Genomic DNA, 19,173 nt, shown 5'->3' with positions numbered 1-19,173 from the left:
CCAGCCCTTAAAATATGGAATTCTCTGCAGGGTAATGTCTAGTGCCTTCATTGTATAGTTTTTGCCACGTGCTCTTTCAATATGCACTTCTTCAACTTGAAATTTCACATTATATTTTCATTTTAGGACCAACCTTACTCTCTTGATTGCCATTCATTCATTTTATTTGTATGTTGCTTCTACACACAGAGAGACACATACATGCTCAAAGTGGAATGTCACAAAGCAACACGGAAGCACTTGAAACAAACACTACAAAGGCAATTCCATAATTCCATAAGAAAACAATAAAAACAACAATTTCATAGTAACACAGAAAAATAATAGTGACTGTTATTGGCATCTCTCTTTCTTGAGAGACAATGGAGTTTGCCTCCAGGGGTGAAGTCACATCTCTGAAAAATTATTTTGGAGAGTGCACTACGACACTGAAGTAACCTCCCCAGGGCACAAGCTTGGGCAGTGTGTATGGATGTTCAGTCCTACTCTGCCCGGATGAGAAGACCTCTCAGCCTTGCTGATATGGTTCAAAGGAAAACAAAGCAATACATTGGGCACCAGCTTGGCCACAGAAGTTGCAAGAAGAAAGGCATACAAGATGCCATTCAACTGTCTTAGAGATTTGACTCCAGATTTGTGAACAGTTTATTCCTTAACCTTCCCTTCTCCTGAAGACATACCAAACATTCCTATTCCAAAACACATACAAAATTACCGTATTTTTCGCTCTATAACACGCACCCGACCATAACACGCACGTAGTTTTTAGAGGAGGAAAATCCGTAGGCATGCCACCCGTAGGCATTCCCTCCATAACACGCACAGACATTTCCCCTTACTTTTCAGGAGGAAAAAAATGAGTGTTATGGTGCAAAAAATACGGTACTTAATATGCATCACTCAACAGCAAAAAGAAGGGAGCTTCACAATTTCACCTTTGTCTTAGAAATAACCATCCTTTAATGATGCTTACACTCCTTCACCTTAAAAAGCTTTTTATGAGGCTTCCAAGGGAAAAGATGAGGTAACTGGAAACCCCTGCCATGATGCTGTTCTTTTTTCTATTGTATGTTAAATTATTGTAAGCATCCTCAACACCTGTTGTTGAAGAGCAGGTTGGAAATAAAATGATTGTATTAAACATCACAAGATTCAGAAAGCGTCTATAAGCAAAACTTAAACAAGAGAGGCATATTCCTAGAAAAGGTCTACTATGATTGATGAAAGTTTTCTTTGAATCATGAAAATATCTCAGTAATTGTAGAAAATTAACTGAAGTCATTGCTCATAATGTGTTTCAGTAATATCTGTGCATTTTTATGTAGCTCACTTATGGCTCATTTCCCATTGAGGAGGAGAGTGAGGAAAGTCATATCTCTTCCTTCTACCGCATGGTTCCAAACGAAGCCCATCAATACATGGGAATTATCAGCTTGCTTAAGCATTTTGGATGGATATGGGTTGGAATCTTTGTTGTGGATGATGAAAGTGGAGCAAATTTCTTGCAGACTATGGAACCATTGTTATCCAAAAATGGAATCTGTTCAGCCTTCACACAAAGGCTCCCAAAACTAGCTCGTTTTGATAACCTTGATGACGTTTATGGTGTATTATTCAGAGGTTACAAGGATGTCAAAGATGACAAAGCCCAAACATTTATCATCTATGGAGAATCTATGGCACTCATATGGCTGACAGCTATTTTCCTTGTACAGGATAATGAAAATAATGATATTTCATCAGTTACAAAAGTTTGGATCATAACAAGTCAGATTGATTTCATGTTGACAGGGCTTCAAAGGAGTTGGCCTCTTGTTCTCTTCCAAGGTGCCATTTGCTTCACGATTCACTCAAAGGAGCTTCTGGGGTTCCAGGAGTTTCTTCAAAGCATAAAGACTGATGGGATAAAAGAAAATGGTTTTCTGAAGGACTTCTGGGAGCAAGCATTTGATTGTGATTTTCCAAACCCCAATGGGTCAATGGACACAAGTGAGCAATGTACAAGAGATGAGAGACTGGAGAGTCTTCCTGATCCACTCTTTGAAATGGGCATGACTGGCCACAGCTACAGTATCTATAATGCTGTCCATGTGGTGGCTCATGCTTTACATGACATTTCTTTAAAGAGATCCAAACCCAGATCAAGGATGGGTCATAACATATTTGAACTTCACGATCTGAGACCTTGGCAGGTAATATGCTGAAAATAAGTCAATATTGTCTTTTGCAATCAATCAATCAATCAATCAATAGATAAATAAAAATGTATGAACTGCTACTCCACTTTTTTTTTTACAGAGCTTTGTGTATATATATATATATATATATATATATATATATATATATATATATATATATATATATGTTATGTATTGCGCATTCTGACCTGGAAATACATTGTGTCGTCAATGTATAATGTAGGTTTTTATCTTCTATGGAAAATAGTTGATTTTTCACTTTTGTGTTTCTATATCACGGCATTACATTCAAAATCTTAATTCCCCCCCCCCGCCCTTGTCTTTTAATCTTTCAATCAGCTCCACATTTACCTTCATGGCATTTCCTTTAACAATTCAGCTGGAGAAACACTGTCCTTTACTGCTAAAAAGGAAATAGGCGGTGGATTTGACATCATGAACATGGTCATATTCCCAAACAAGTCCTTCCTTCGAGTCAAAGTTGGTGAGGTGGATGATAATGCTCGTGAAGAAAATAAATTCATCATTTATGAAGACATGATAGTGTGGCACCCAGGTTTTAACCAGGTCGGGATCCTAACAGTGTTTCTTGGGTTTTGGGGGGTCTGCTGTAACCTACAACTATGTCCTGCCAGAAATTTTTCTTTTTTCTGCAAACCCTCTATCTTCCTATTGAAAACTTCAATAATGCTGCTGTCTAGCAGAATGAAAGCCTAGGCACAACAATGAGTTGAAAAGCAAAGTTGTATTTTCTGTCATGTTATATGTGCGTCAGGCTCTTAAATAACCAGATAACAAGCACATTGAAAGCCAAGCTGAAACACTGAACCACCAACAATCAGTGGTATATTTGTTGCAGATTAAAGCCTCATCTGAGGGATCTAAATGAAATGTTTAGTGGGTTATCTCTGTCTCCATTGCATAAATCTCAATTGAATAAAATCTTCCTTAAAATGTGAAGTCCCGTCTGCCAATCCTTTGCATCTCTAAATATGAATAGAAAACATTAAAAACAACTTATGATAATGTTAGAAAGCAAGAGGACTTGGAGGTCGGACTGCAGATAAAGCTAGATTCCATGCAAAAATTCATTTTATAAGAAATTCAGTAAGAAAACTTCTCCAACCTGAAATTCCTTTCCTATTTGTGGATAGGTGATGCCCATTTCTGTGTGCAATGAGCAATGCCCCCCTGGTCATCAGAAGAAAACAAAGGAAGGTGAAAAATTTTGCTGCTATGATTGTGCTGCATGTCCAGAAGGCAAGATTTCAGACAAGAATGGTACATGAGAAAGAAATCATTTTTATTTTCATCACAAAGTATTGTTACTATTCTGCTTAAGAACTAATTAGAAATGTTTACTTATGGGTTCATCGCGGTCCGTAACCCGGAAATGCACAACAGTGTTCATAACCAGAGCTATGACTGGATGTTTATTTGTGGTTCGAGGACCCGACCCCGGTGAAGTGAAATGAAGACACAAGGACACGTGATATAAGGTTAATGGGCTAGAGAAAGGCCACAACTTTATTGGTTACAGCATTTGCCATGCTGTGCATATAAATAAGCTATCCTGCTCGGTATGAAGTGCAAATACATCTCTGCTGACTTCCAGTGCTTAGTAAAACCAATATTTCTTGTGAAATGCTATCTCTATGGTTTGGCAATAAGCCTCAATGAAGACCAAATTATTTAGTTGACCATATCCAAAAAAAGTAGACATATGGAAACAGTTTAAGCAAGACTATTATAACCTCAACAGACAAGTGATAATAGAAATGATGATGGTGATGACTAATTCAATCTGGTCAGATGTGCGATCTAAACTTGATTATATGCCGCAGGTTCTGGGTCTGAAAGCTGTTTCACCTCAGTTCCCTCTGCAACAGATGCCCCATTAAGGTGGAGGGTTTGCACCATGCCATATCAGCACAAATAATATTTAAGAGTCAAGGATAAGTCTTTGGCATATATGCTGAGAAAATAAAATTAATGTACTTAACAGAACTTTTTGACATTTATGGATGAGAAGATAAATTAGGTTAAGGAACAAGAACAGCAAAATCTAACTTACAGAAGAATAATTTAGAAACCGTAGTGAAATCATAACTTCCTGGATCAGTAAGGGAAACTACACAATGAGCATCCCAAAGAGAAGACCAATTAGATTCCCAAAGATGGGATAGCTATACTACATTTCCTTTGAAAAATACAATTGTATATTACATAATTGCCAATTCTCTTAAATCCTCAATGGTCAGAAAAACGCTATAATACTGTAACTTGACAAACCTCCTCCCACTAACAAAAACCTTCTTCATAAGACAGTATTGGTATAGTTTATTTTTGCATCACATCTTTTTCAGAATGGTATGTGATTGGTTCATATAGGATGCATAATTTCAAAGATACGGGATTATCTGTCAGTGTGATGCAGGAGTTGGGTCACATGGTACATTTTATTGTAGGTATGGATTGATTAATTCAAATTTTAAAAAATAATGCTGTGAAGTCAGTTATATCCTATTAATAATCTTAAATTCAGAAGAGATTGATGTTAGTTCAAGATAGGAAATGGTTGAGTGATGATATCTGATGTATCACTGAAGGACATAAAAAAGCAAAAAGTTTCCCTTTACCCAGTTTGATGAATTTTAAAGTCGTGCATGGTAAAATAATGAATGATATAATTAGCTGTGGGGCCTCATCCATTATCTCTTCAACCTTTCCGAATTGTTGCAGCAGCAAGAATATATGGCACATAATGATACTGATAATAATAATATTGAGCCTGGTGGTCTGTCAAAATACAATGTTACATTGACACCTACTCACTAAGAATCAGCATGCATATATGGAGGCAAAGAAAGAATATGAATTGTCTTTTGAATTTGACCTATTTCTATTTTTTTCAGACATGGATGACTGTTTCAGATGCCCAGAAGATCAATATCCAAACAAAATGAAAAGCCAATGCGTCTTCAAAACTCTGAGCTTTCTTTCCTATGAAGAACCTTTTGGGATCAGCTTAGCTTCCGTTGCTCTTTCTTTTTCCCTGATCACAACTCTGGTGTTAGGCACTTTTGTGAAACACAAAGATACCCCCATTGTCAAAGCCAACAACCGAGCCCTCACCTACACTCTCCTGGTCTCTCTTCTGCTTTGCTTCCTATCTTCTTTGTTGTTCCTCGGCAGACCTGGAAAAGTGACATGTATTCTCAGACAACCGGCTTTTGGCATGATATTCTCTATGGCTGTTTCTTGCATGTTGGCCAAAACAATCACTGTAGTTGTAGCTTTCATGGCCACCAAGCCAGGGTCTAGCATGAGGAAGTGGGTAGGGCAAAGACTGACCTACTCTGTTGTAATTTCCTGTTCTTTTATTCAATCTATTGTTTGTACTTTGTGGTTGATGACATCTCCCCCATTCCCTGATGTAGATATGCGCTCTGTAACCACAGAAATCATTGTGCAATGTAATGAAGGGTCCGTGATCCTGTTTTACTGTGTCCTGGGCTACATGGGCCTCCTGGCCATTGCCAGCTTCATTGTGGCATTTCTGGCCCGCAGATTACCTGACAGTTTTAATGAAGCCAAATTCATTACCTTCAGCATGTTGCTCTTTTGCAGTGTTTGGCTTTCTTTTGTTCCAACCTATCTGAGCACCAAAGGGAAATACATGGTAGTGGTGGAGATCATCTCCATCTTGGCCTCCAGTGCTGGGATATTGGGCTGCATCTTTGCTCCAAAATGCTACATCATTGTCTTGAGGCCCAAGCTGAACAACAGAGAGCAACTAATAAGGAGAACACATTAAAAACTCTTTGTAATTTGCCTTCATTGCCACATTATATATGCAGCCCTATTGTTTAAGACCACATATATGTTTCCTCCCTGCCTCCTTTTTGTTCCTGCTGCTGCTCCAGGTCTACTTCAACCGCATAAAATTGCCACCAGATATTATCCAATTAAATAAACCATTTTGGGAAGTGATGGATTGCCATGCATTCTGAGTATTTAAATCAAAAAATTTGGGGAGATTTTACACTCTATCTCTCTCTTCCTCTCCCTTTCCTATGCTGTGTCAAAGGAACATTAGAACCATGTTATATAGTGTTTTCAAATACATCACAAAACACCATAAAATGGGAAGTGGGAATTGTCCATCAACATTCCATATCCCTCGCTAGGAAAATGATCCATGTGGTATCTGGCTTTGAGGGATGGTTTGCGGTGTTGGGTCAGAGAGAGAGAAAATCGAAGTCTGACCCACTGCTCTACAATCCTGTATAAATGTGCTGACAGAGGTAATCTTGCATGTGGTGTTGGAGAACCCTCACACTTTGATGTTGGGGGATGTCAATGAAGGACATCATGACATTCATGACAACCATGGGGCTGCCTCATTACATCAGTGGTCCAACACATGTAGCTGAGGATGCCCTCAACCTGGCCTTCACCTCACCCATTGATTTACAAGCTAACTGTGAGTCTATTTCTAAGTTCTAATCATGCTGCTTTACCTGATAAATTGTGCACTCAGAAAATATCTCCTGGGGGGAAAGGCAGGGAGACACAGGCACCAGGTAGGGGCAGAACTCTGTGCCTCCAAAATATGTGTGTGGCAGAGAACTCCTTCTGAGCAATCACTGCCAGGGAGCACAGAGGAAAGCCCTTCTCCCACAGCAGCTAGAAAAGGCAAGGAGAGGTGGAGCCCATCAGAATTGCCAATATAGCCACCTTCTGCAGTGATCAAAGAGAAACAGCAGGAGAAGTTCATGAAAGCCCCTGCAATCCTCAAATACAAGTTCCTTGTATGTTATTCAGGAGACGTTAGTGATAGGCAACAAGAGGGAGGTAAAATCCTTCACACAGAGCCCAGCAGCCAAACTGCTCAAAATTAAAGCGGGAAAAGGAGGGGGCCCCCGGGACACTTCACATAATGGACAACTTAAATGTATGGGCAGTGTCATAACAAGACTGTCCAAAGCTGATCAAAAGATCCCCTCCTATTCCGAGGAATTCACCATTCATGACAGATTTGATAAAAGCAAAAAATGGAATCTCAGATTTCATGGCAGATAAGCAAAAACCCTTAAAGAAGTGAAAGTGAATTTTATTGTTTCTACTGACTTGTGATAATTTTATTCTGGATACATGCACGTTATAGACCTGCCTTACAAATGGAGATTCTGAATCTAAGTCTGATTAACCTTGCACAAAGTGTTTTGAGGTATCAAAGCTTCACAACCCCTGCATAAACATACAAACTCTTGTGAAGAAGGCAGCCTAAGGCAGCAACACTGATGGAAATACCACATATACTTCAAGTGATTTTGACAACAACAACATTATTATTTATACCCCATCCATCTGGCTGGGTTTCCCCAACCACTCTAGGTGGCTCCCAACCTAATATTAAAAACACAAAACAGAATTAAACATTAAAAACAGATGTCTTTAAAAGTAATATAGTTGCTTATTTCCTTGACACCTGATGGGAGGGAATTCCACAGGGCAGGTGCCACTATAATAATAATAATAATAATAATAATAATAATAATAATAATAATAATAATAATAATAATTTATTATTTATACCCCGCCCATCTGGCTGGGCCTCCCCAGCCACTCTGGGCGGCTTCCATAAAAACCAAAAATACAATAAAATATCACACGTTAAAAACTTCCCTGAACAGGGCTGCCTTAAGATGTCTCCTGAATGTCAGGTAGTTGTTTATCGCTTTGACATCTACTGGAAGGGCGTTCCACAGGGCGGGCGCCACTACCGAGAAGGCCCTCTGCCTGGTTCCCTGTAGCTTTGCTTCTTGCAATGAGGGAACCGCCAGAAGGCCCTCGGCGCTGGACCTCAGCGTCCGGGCAGAACGATGGGGGTGGAGACGCTCCTTCAGGTATACTGGACCGAGGCCGTTTAGGGCTTTAAAGGTCAGCACCAACACTTTGAATTGTGCTCGGAAACGTACTGGGAGCCAATGCAGGTCTTTCAAGACCGGTGTTATATGGTCTCGGCGGCCGCTCCCAGTCACCAGTCTAGCTGCCACATTCTGGATTAGTTGTAGTTTCTGAGTCACCTTCAAAGGTAGCCCCACGTAGAGCGCATTGCAGTAGTCCAAGCGGGAGATAACTAGAGCATGCACCACTCTGGCGAGACAGGGTCTCAGCCTACGTACCAGGTGGAGCTGCTAAACAGCTGCCCTGGACACAGATTTCACCTGTGCCTCCATGGACAGCTGTGAGTCCAAAATGACTCCCAGGCTGCGCACCTGGTCCTTCAGGGGCACGGTTACCCCATTCAGGACCAGGGAATCCTCCACACCTGCCCGCCTCCTGTCCCCCAAAAACAGTACTTCTGTCTTGTCAGGATTCAACCTCAATCTGTTAGCCGCCATCCATCCTCCAACCGCCTCCAGACACTCACACAGGACCTTCACTGGTTCTGATTTAAAAGTGAGGTAGAGCTGGGTATCATCCGCATACTGATGAACACCCAGCCCAAACCTCCTGATGATCTCTCCCAGCGGCTGCATGTAAATGTTGAAAAGCATGGGGGAGAGGACAGAACCCTGAGGCACCCCACAAGTGAGAGCCCAGGGGTCTGAACACTCATCCCCCACCACCACTTTCTGAACACAGCCCAGGAGGAAGGAGCGGAACCACTGTATGACAGTGCCCCCAGCTCCCAGCCCCTCAAGACGGTCCAGAAGGATGCTATGGTCGATGGTATCAAACGCCGCTGAGAGATCCAGCAGAACTAGGAAACAGCTCTCACCTTTGTCCCTAGCCCACCGGAGATCATCAACCAGTGCGACCAAGGCAGTTTCAGTCCCATGATGAGGCCTGAATCCCGACTGGAAGGGATCCAAATGGTCCGCTTCTTCCAGGCGTGCCTGGAGTTGTTCAGCAACCGCTCGCTCAATCACCTTGCCCAGGAATGGAAGATTTGAGAAGGCCCTCTGCCTGGTTCCCTGTAATCTCAGTTCTCACAGTGAGGGAACCTCCAGATGGTCCTCGGAGCTGGACCTTAGTGTACGGGCTGAACAGTGGAGGTGGAGACGCTCCTTCAGGTATACAGGACCAAGACTACTTAGGGCTTTAAAGGTCAGCACCAACATTTTGAATTGTGCTCAGAAGGCCTCCCTGAAAACGCATAGCAATTTGGTCTGCTCAGTGTTGGAATATCATTGATCAGTCTAAGCAAGCCTTATAGATCTCCATCATGAGCCAATGATGGCACAGGGTCTAATAATTGCAACCTCCACTTGTGGTTCGTGGTTGGCATGCAACTTCTGAAACTCCCTTGGTATGGGGAGAAACAGCAGAAATGATTACAATCAATTTGATTATTAGAAGAGAGATAAATGCTACTCCTGAACTGAGGGTTTTTATGACATTCCAAAATGAAATCATATTTACCTTATCATAGTTAATGTCTCAGTTTGTCCTACATAGTAGTGAAAGGAAGAAAGCTGTAATGTGTTTCATTAAAGGGAAGAAAAATAAGTTAAAGAAAAATGTCATCCTGAAAACTGAGTACATAAAAAGAAAATATAAAACCAATTTAAGCAATTATTCCTAGACTTGGAATAATCGATTCACAACTTAAAGGACAGGAATACACTGTTTGTGAATAAAGCTACAAAGCTAGCAACAGATAGCTTTCTTTTCCATGAATTTATCTAATCCTCTTTTTAAACAATCAATATGACACAAAAGGGGCAATAAATCTCTTGAAATCAACAATACAAGAAACATGAAAGTTCTTTTGGAGAATTATGATTTATTGGAATAGAACCTTACTAGAAGTAAAGAAAATTGCTGGCTAACACTCTTCCAAGAGACACTTTGATACATTATTTCCCAACTTTCATGTCATCATCATTCCTGACTTAATGGAACACATGGTTGATTCAACCATTCAGAGGTCCCATTGCTTTTGTAAGCTGTGCGGGTGTGCCACTCTTCACCAATCAATGAAATTTAAAGGTAATGTGATTTAGATAATTTGGTTATGCTGATTATTAGTTTCTTCTAGCTAACTGTCCCCTGGTGTTCAGCTCGGGCCTCAGTACAATAACATAGCATTTGGGGAAAAAGATGCAGCCTAATAACCCAAAACTGGAGGCCAAGATGGAGAAGATCTCCACAGCCAACATATATTTTCCTTTTGTGCTCAGGTAGGATGGGATGAAGGTCAGCCAAACACTGCAAAAGATCAACATACTGAAGGTGATAAACTTGGCTTCATTAAAGCTGTCAGGCAACCTACGAGCTAGAAAAGCCACGGTAAAGCTGACAATAGCCAAGAAGCCCATGTAGCCCAGTACACAATAAAACATGAGGACTGACCCCTCATTACAGAACAGTACAATTTCCTTCATCATGGTATGCATGTCTAAATCTGGGAATGGGGGAGAGGTTGACAGCCACAAAGTACAAATGGTGGTTTGAAGAAGAAAGCAGGAAAGGACTATGGAGGTGGACAATGGTTTCCCCACCCATCTCCTCATCTTGGATCCTGGCTTGGTGGCCATGAAAGCTAGAACAACAATGCTGGTTTTGGCCAATATGCAAGAAACTGCCACTGAGAAGATCATGCCAAAAGCAGTTTGTCGAAAGAGGCAGGTCAGTGCGTCAGGCTGGCCAATGAATACCAAAACACAAAGGAAAGAAAGCAAGAGGGAGATGAGGAGAGTGTAGGTGAGGTTCCGGTTGTTGGCTTTGACTATGGGAGTATTCCGTTTCTTCAAGAAGATTCCAAGCACCAAAGCAGTGAGAAAAGCAAAGGAAAGAGCCAAAGTGGCCAAAATTATCCCCAAAGCTTCTCCATAAGACAAGAAGGTTATTTGTTTTGGAAGGCATCCATCCTGATCATTGTTTGGATACTGGTTGCCAGGGCATTCAAAACAGTCATCCATGTCTGGAAAGGAAAAGACAGGTTTCTATACATGGAAATCTTCTCTTGTCATGCTTGGCAGAAATAATGCATAAAATTGAAAAGCCTTGAATTATGACTCCTAGGTAAGTAAAGGACATAACCTTATATTGACCAGCCACTTTTGGTTATGATCCCCAACAATTAACATCTTGGATCCATGTGAAGGGCTATCATGGCCCTTTCCTGGGCTGTGATAGCTTTCCCCCTGTTAATGGTGGTGCATAGCTGAGAGCATACATGGCCATTGTTAATATATCTGCACTGCCCAATCATCATTTATCAAGGAAGATTCATGGTTCTAGTACTAATTTACAGAGCTTTAAACATTTCAGATCAAGAGTATTTAGCGGCAGCTAAAAAAGCCAATGCAATTCTGGGCTGCATCAATAGGAGTATAGCATCTAGATCAAGAGAAGTATTCTGCTCTGGTCAGACCTCACCTGGAGTACTGTGTCCAGTTCTGGGCACCACAGTTCAAGAAGGACACTGACCAACTGGAACGTGTCCAGAGGAGGGCAACCAAAATGGTCAAAGGCCTGGAAACGCTGCCTTATGAGGAACGGCTAAGGGAGCTGGGCATGTTTAGCCTGGAGAAGAGGAGGTTAAGGGGTGATATGATAGCTATGTTCAAATATATAAAAGGATGTCACATAGAGGAGGGAGAAAGGTTGTTTTCTGCTGCTCCAGAGAAGCGGACATGGAGCAATGGATCCAAACTACAAGAAAGAAGATTCCACCTAAACATTAGGAAGAACTTTCTGACAGTAAGAGCTGTTTGACAGTGGAATTTGCTGCCAAGGAGTGTGGTGTAGTCTCCTTCTTTGGAGGTCTTTAAGCAGAGGCTTGACAACCATATGTCAGGAGTGCTCTGATGGTGTTTCCTGCTTGGCAGGGGGTTGGACTCGATGGCCCTTGTGGTCTCTTCCAACTCTATGATTCTATGATTCTATTGGACAGAACTCTTCTATTCCAGCTTGATAACTGAGATGATCTGTAGGAGGACTGCTTGTTGTAGCTTGAATTATTGGGACCAAGACTTTATTGAAATTAGACCACTTCTATGGAATATAGGAGAATTCAATAGAGAATAAACAGGAATCTTCTACAGTAAACTTTAGAGATCTGTTGAATAATTTTATTGCTGTCAAGTTTTTGCAGACAACTAAGAAAATAATATACCCTGTAAGAAATAGCTCTCTCTCTCTCTCTCTCTCTCTCTCTCTCTCTCTCTCTCTCACTCTCTCTCGCTCTCTCTCTCTCTCTGTGTGTGTGTGTTTGTGTATTCTGTATATTCATGACTATCTCCACGGTAATATCAATCCTGATATCATTTTTAAAGAAATCCCAGTACATCTCCTACCCCTCTGGTTTGAGATCTTCCCTTCTGGACATGGATGACAATCATAGCAGCAAGAGGGTTTCCCTTCCTTCTTGGCACGGGTGTAACCTAAAGCGCATTTCTCATTACACAAAGAAAGAGGTGGTGTCTGTACAAAAATAAAAGAAGATAATGGTTTCAGCGATTGCATCTTGCTGGCACAACAAAGAAGGTGAAATCTACAGTTCAGAAATAGCATAACAATATAGGAAAATGCCACCTCCAGCCCCTGATAGCACTTTTCATGCAGCTGCAGGCAGAATCAATTATACCATTGGTAACACTGCCTTTACCAACACATCTTAAAGAGAAGACTCAAAACACAGTATTTCGGGAGAAAGTTTATATCTATTGAATATAATGATGTGCAAATCAAACTGAATTTGGCAATCAAAATAGAGTCTGGGCAGAAAGTTCTCTAAGGCAGGAGGGATCAGGTCACTCCACTCTCCGGGACCTGTTTACAGGCAATGCCTGCAGCCTTGGAGTGAAGAATTTGAAGGAATACTTCCTTCTTGTGAGAAGCAGGTAGCAGACTCACTGGCTCAATGTTTTCCCCAGTTTGCATGCCAAGCCAACAGGGCTCACCCAGTGACCCAGTGAAAGCTAATGTAAGGTGATGAAAGTGTGCCCTTCACTCACTACTGCCTCAGCTATTTACCACATCATCTCTTGATTTGCCTTACTTTCCTGGACTAACACCCAGTTAAAACAAATAAATGAAAACACCACTCCAACAAATTACTCACACCTGTATGAAGTTGGTGGAAAAGATGAGTCTTGGCCTCGAAATTCTTACAAGCAACTACTGTGAGTGAAGGTATACACAATGTATGATTCTTTTTAAAATTACTATTATTTAGAATATTAGTAACATCATAATGAATCAATAATTATTTGGCTTCATCAAACTTTGACTATGCATTTCAGTTCATGAGTTCATGTTCCCAGATGTTTTCAGGCCTGTGTTAATCTGTAATTATTCCCCATCACAGTTGCCATAACTCATTTGGAATGTATATTTTTAGGTTGGTGAAATGACGCCCAGAGAAGTGCAATTTCAATGGATTTTCTAGCCAAGTCTATATTGATCTGAGAAGAGAGCAGATTAAACACTGGGGAAATGACTGGAAAAGCTCTAAAATGGAATTTACCTGGTTAAAGCTGCTGGGCCATACAATAGCATCATCATTAATTGTGAGCCCCTTTTCTAGGGCAGTGTTTCCCAACCACTGTTCCGCGGCACACTAGTGTGCCGCGAGATGTTGCCTGGTGTGCCGCGAGATGTTGCCTGGAGGGAGGCGGGCGAGTCGGGTGGCGAGAGGCGGGGTGGCGGCGGCGAGGAGAGGCCGCCCAGCGCGGGGCTCTCGCCGTCTGCCTGCCTGGCTGCCTGCGAGCTCGGCAGGCAGCGCCTCCGTCCGCAGCACCCGCCTCGCGGCTCTCATTCCCAGCCCCTGCCAAAGCTCACCCAGCCAAGCCGCGCTCTCCTTCCTGCCTCGCTTTGCTGCCTCCTCCCCCCCCACCCCCAAAGCTTGGAGGTTCCCCGGCAAGGGGGAGGGGAAAAAATTGAAACTTACACTTTCGTGCGTCCCTCCCGGCGTGACGCTGCGCGCTGACGTCACGGGGCTGTAATGAGGCATCAGGCATAAGCCTGCATTTTTATTAATGTTTGATCAGGGCTTGTATATTAAAGAGACAGCTTAAAGATTTTCAAAAGTTTCATGCCAGGCATAAGACAGCTGCTTAGAGAACCTTGGCAATGTTTTCCTCCTAGACAAGGGGCCCCTTGATTTATAGCAGAAAACAATTCTCAAAGTCGTAAAAGCTGGAATTACAGACTGAGAGTGAGGACACTGACCCTACATGTTACAGAAGATAAAAAAGGCAGAGATAAACATAATTAGGAATGAGTAAATAGTAAAATAATACCAATGTGCCTCCCAGTAAAATGAGCCAGATCTTCTTTCTAAGGTTAAAAGGCCAAGACCAAATGGAGAAGCATCTAGCTGGCAGAAAGAGAGCATTTTTGGGAGAGCATTTTTGGGAAGTCTTTTTAAAGCTGTTTCTTTCTTAAACTGAGAGAGTTAAAGGGCAATAAATGTTGGGGAAAGCAGCTGGCTGAAGGGGGGGGTGTGAACTGAAGAGGCTTCTTTTGAAGCGGCTTTTTTTACTGAGTTCCTTTTTCTACTTTACAAAGGCCTTATTCCTTTTAAAAGGCTACCTATGTTATGTATTAAAATATATTGGCTTAAATGTAATTATGCAAAGGATTTAAGAAATGCTAGATTCTTATTTCATATAGTTGTAAGAGTTGTATTTATCCTGAAATTAAGTCAGCCACCAGCCTAGCCCCCCTGCCAGACAGGAAGACGCCATCCAAGCAGTCCTGATATATAGCTGTCAGGCATTTGTTTAGAAACCTTCAAATGAAGGAGATCTTTCAATGTTGATGTGAACTCAAGATCCTTGACATATGTTTAAGATAAAAATTTAAGATTAACCATTTGTTTTAGAAGGCAATAGGGCAAGGAGGGCAAGAGGTGAGCTGGTAATTAAGATTCCTTGTTGAGACACATGTAAGATATATTACTACTTATTTGTCATTTATAGATGTAACAATATATAGCTCTTTGTGTTCCATATAAGGACAGGAGGATATGGGTGTATCTTTTAGGATTGGTTATAGCAATCAGCCAATAGGAAATCCAACCAGGCTGATTGGACAGAGGCAGCCACAGGAGGAGCAAAGGGGGCTGGATTAAGGGAATATAAGTGCTGGCCATAACGGCAGGAGGCCAGGCCAGAGCTTGGTAACCATATACCACTGTGCCTCTCATTTATTTGTCTGACAAATAAATAATTATTTTAATTTCTCTATTGCTGCGTTGAATATTTCATTCCAGCTAAGCGTTAACCACAAGCAGGGTGCTACAGTAATGGTGGTGTGCCTCGAGATTTTTTTCATCAAACAAGTGTGCCTTTGCCCAAAAAAGGTTGGGAAACACTGTTCTAGGGGAATCTGTGGGTCCATTTTTCCAACTTTGACTCTAAGAAAGGACTCATTTTGGAATGTGACCCAGTTGATAATATCAAATCCAACTACTAATGCTCCCTTTTGGTCAAAGGAAATCTCTTCTCCGGCACTATTGTTGAAGGAGACACTTCTCAGAAAGTGCTGGAGCTAAATTGGGGGTGGGGAAAGATAATGATGATCTACAAACGAATTCCTTATGACATGAGTGAGATTATATTTCACACCTGATAGCTTGGTTCATGATTTGTTTAAAAGCTGACACATCATTATATGGAATGACCAGTTGACCTACAGTGCATTATATTAGAGGCTACCACACTCTTTTGCTGTGAAGATTCTTGTGTGTAGGTAAAACTTCTTTCAAACGGTTTAACAGAGTTTGTCTTCTTTCTCTTGGAAACGGTGAACAATGACAAAAGTTGTTTTGAGGATGACTCACCAAAACTGTGAAGTCTCGGTCAAAAGTTCTTTATTCCCCAACTGGGTAAAAGCATCACAGTAACAAAGAATAGTTTTCAACTGTTAAAATAAACAGCAATTAACAGCACACTTAAAAAAAAAAAATCTATCTTATCTCGAGTATATCGTAAATAACAGGAACAGTCCTCCAGTAGCTTTTACAGACAGCACCTTTCGGTTAGACGTCTGCCATCAGGCATCTGCAAACTATAGGCTGATACTTCATATTTTTATTGGCACTTGCAGCTGACACAAAATAAGCTCAGAGTGTCACTCCCATATCTAAAAGAAAGTTCTGGAACCTTCTAGAAATATCCAGTTGTTTCTGATAGAATGATTCCCCAACACATTAGTATTGTCCCATATAAGTCTCAGTTTGCCAACACACATTCAATCCACTGTCATCTTCAAGCACAGTGATGACTGTGAACATCTGTTCTCTCCATGGCACGCCACCCGTTTTGGCTTGTGATGCAGTTTCCCCTAAACTATAGCTACCTACCACACACCTGTTGTCCAAGGGGGGGGGGCAGATACTGATGCAGGTCTTTTGATTTATCTGCTGGTTTGTAATTTGGGATTGTGCTTCAGTTAGGTGAATGATCAAGATCAATGTGGCAGGGCCCAATGGATGACACAAAGGGAAGATGGAAGTGCACCTGTTTTAATCTTCTGAAAGAATGTGTAGCAGGAAAGCTGATAGGGGAATACCAGGTTGGAGCCTGGGATACATTTGTAAAAAGGTAAGATAAAGGTAAAGGACCCCTGGACAGCTGAGTCCATTCAAAGGCGACTATGGGGTTGTGGTGCTAATTTTGCTTTCAGGCTGAGGGAGCCGGCATAAAAGGTTTGTGTTGGAGATGGGGATATGCTACAGAATGGGCTTGGAAGGAAGGAGACCACAAAGAGAAAGGCATTCCAGGATAGATCATGAAAAGAGAAGTCTGAGAAGGTTGCATGGAGAGGGAGACTGAAGAAAGACAGTAGAGAGAAATCAAGGAACAAGAGACACATTTTGGGACATGCACGATGAGACAAACCTTTAGTTTCCTGCATATATGATGACATGGAGGTACACTGAACAGGAATACATGTGCTTGGCCTCTGAAGATATAATTTAAAAATCTACAAGAGGAGACCCCACCATTAGCTCAATGTGTATATATTTATATAACTTTTGCATTGATTGAATCGAAGCATTACCTGCCATGTATGTTGGTTTAGCTGGTTCCCCATTATTCCATCTGCCATTGCTCTGTGTTTGAATTTGGAGCATTGCATGGTATGCAAAGCATGTGCCACAGTATATAGAGCATTGTAGACACTGTAGCTTTGTGCAGTCATGCTCATTTCTAAAACAGTCCCAGGAAGGGTGTCAATCTTCTCCTGCCCAGTGCAGAATGTCTCATGGTTCTTATCCAAATGAGTATGGGGGAATGAACAGATGAATGCTTCTTCCCAGAAAATCTTCAGAAACCCATCCTCTCTTTCTATGATAGGGTTTCTCGTCTGAATAAATTTCTGGAATCCTAAAAGATCCTTTGAGTAAACTGCCAAGGATAGAGCCCCATGGAGGATATCTATTTCCCATCCTCTTTGAATGGGAAATGATGTGAAATCCATCTGTGCAGTCATTATCCAGATTTTCGATGTGGCTTTAAATGGTACATCATCTGCTTCTGCAAGCTTTGGCGTCATTCTCATTACCATAATGGTAAAAATTTCACCATGAACCACCACAGCGCTGGCAGTGCTTTCCTTAACAATGCGGATTATTTCAGAACCATCAGCCACCATTTGACTGAACTCTCCAGAAAACTTAACTTGAGGAAATCTTTCTATAAAATCAAAGCAGATGCCACTCTGTGCAAACATGGGAAGAACATTTTGTACAAATCTCTCTCCAGTGTCATCACTCAGAGAAAGCACCCCAATCCACATCCAGCTGAAATGCAGCAGAAGGTGGAGTATCCCATTGTACTGATGTGTCCCATCTGGGGACATCCATTGGGAGAAAAGTGTTTGCACATTGTTTTCCATCATGGGAGAAGAGCCATAGATTAGCTAAAAGGAAGGGCAACAAAAGTTGAGCTAGGTATAAAAGAAAAGTGCTGAAAAAATGTGCTAAGAAGCAAAAATTCAACAGAAAACCAAATTTCATTTTTTAAGTAAATTTAAGTTAATTTGATTAGTAGTTATCAGTAGGGATAAGCCACCATTTCATTCCTTTTTGTTAGCATGGAACTGTTAGTATTTGTACTTTATCTTTTAGAAAATGTATTTTACAAAGAATAAATTGTACTGGGGAAAAGAGAACCTATGCAATATAATTTAACATCTGCAAAATCCTGTGGTTCCCATTAAGGTCACAGACATGTTGAATCATTGTCTTGTTGTTTTGTTAACTCCCTTTAAAAGTGTGTGTTTGTGTGTTAGTCTTAGTTAGGAGGGCTGGCAGTTGGAGGTTGGCTGATTGTTTCCACTCTTGTTTTGCTGAGTGTGGAAACTTAAAGAACAGCTGCATTATTAGTGCAGGTAATTATACTAATTTTTAATACGGTGTTCAGTGCAGAATTGATTCCCTTATTTTTCTACTTGCACTGCTCTGCTTTCAGACTGCTAGATTGGGAAAAGTTGGGAAAAGCAATGAGAGCTCACCCTGTCATGGGAAATTGAACAGCCGCTATCTTTTTAACCTTGGTTTTACCTTGTTTCCCCTAGGTATTCCACATAGGTTTGCATATATATTAAAATCCCCTTTTCCGTATCCATGGAATTACATTAAAATATTACCAATGACCTATTCTTTTTAAATAACTGCTTCAGCCAGTATCAAAATATCCCTGTTCTCTTGAGGCCAAAATTGTTTTATCCTTGAGGTTTGTGATTTATCTCCTATTTTAAAAGATGCTGAAGTACAAGTACCGATATTCAGCCTAAAGGGATATCATCAAAGACCACCATCCATGCTCCAGGCACACATCTTACCTGGGGCATCTTGTATCTGCACAGGATGGTGGCCATCTGGAGACATGAGTCTGAGTTTGATCCCCCAATGACAGCTATTGGAATAGTTTCAGCATCACACTTGTAATTAGGGATAAATCTGCCTTGCCTGGATAGAAGTTCAAGAGAAGAAGAGTTTGGA

The 19,173-nt window shown here is 41.2% G+C and overlaps 1 protein-coding gene across 1 annotated transcript; it reads right to left on the bottom strand.

Annotated features, from left to right (window-relative positions):
* Nucleotides 1–10,237: 10,237 nt before the first annotated feature.
* Nucleotides 10,238–11,134, bottom strand: LOC308570785 (vomeronasal type-2 receptor 26-like; the record flags this gene model as incomplete). Its single annotated transcript, XM_081165703.1, has 1 exon — nt 10,238–11,134. One exon carries the CDS (start codon nt 11,132–11,134, stop codon nt 10,238–10,240), a length of 897 nt encoding a protein of 298 aa, XP_081021829.1.
* Nucleotides 11,135–19,173: the final 8,039 nt, after the last annotated feature.

Source organism: Podarcis bocagei, assembly GCF_964188305.1.
Source record: "Podarcis bocagei genome assembly, chromosome: 13".
NCBI lineage: Eukaryota > Metazoa > Chordata > Lepidosauria > Squamata > Lacertidae > Podarcis > Podarcis bocagei.
This window is presented reverse-complemented; position numbering and strand designations above follow the sequence as displayed.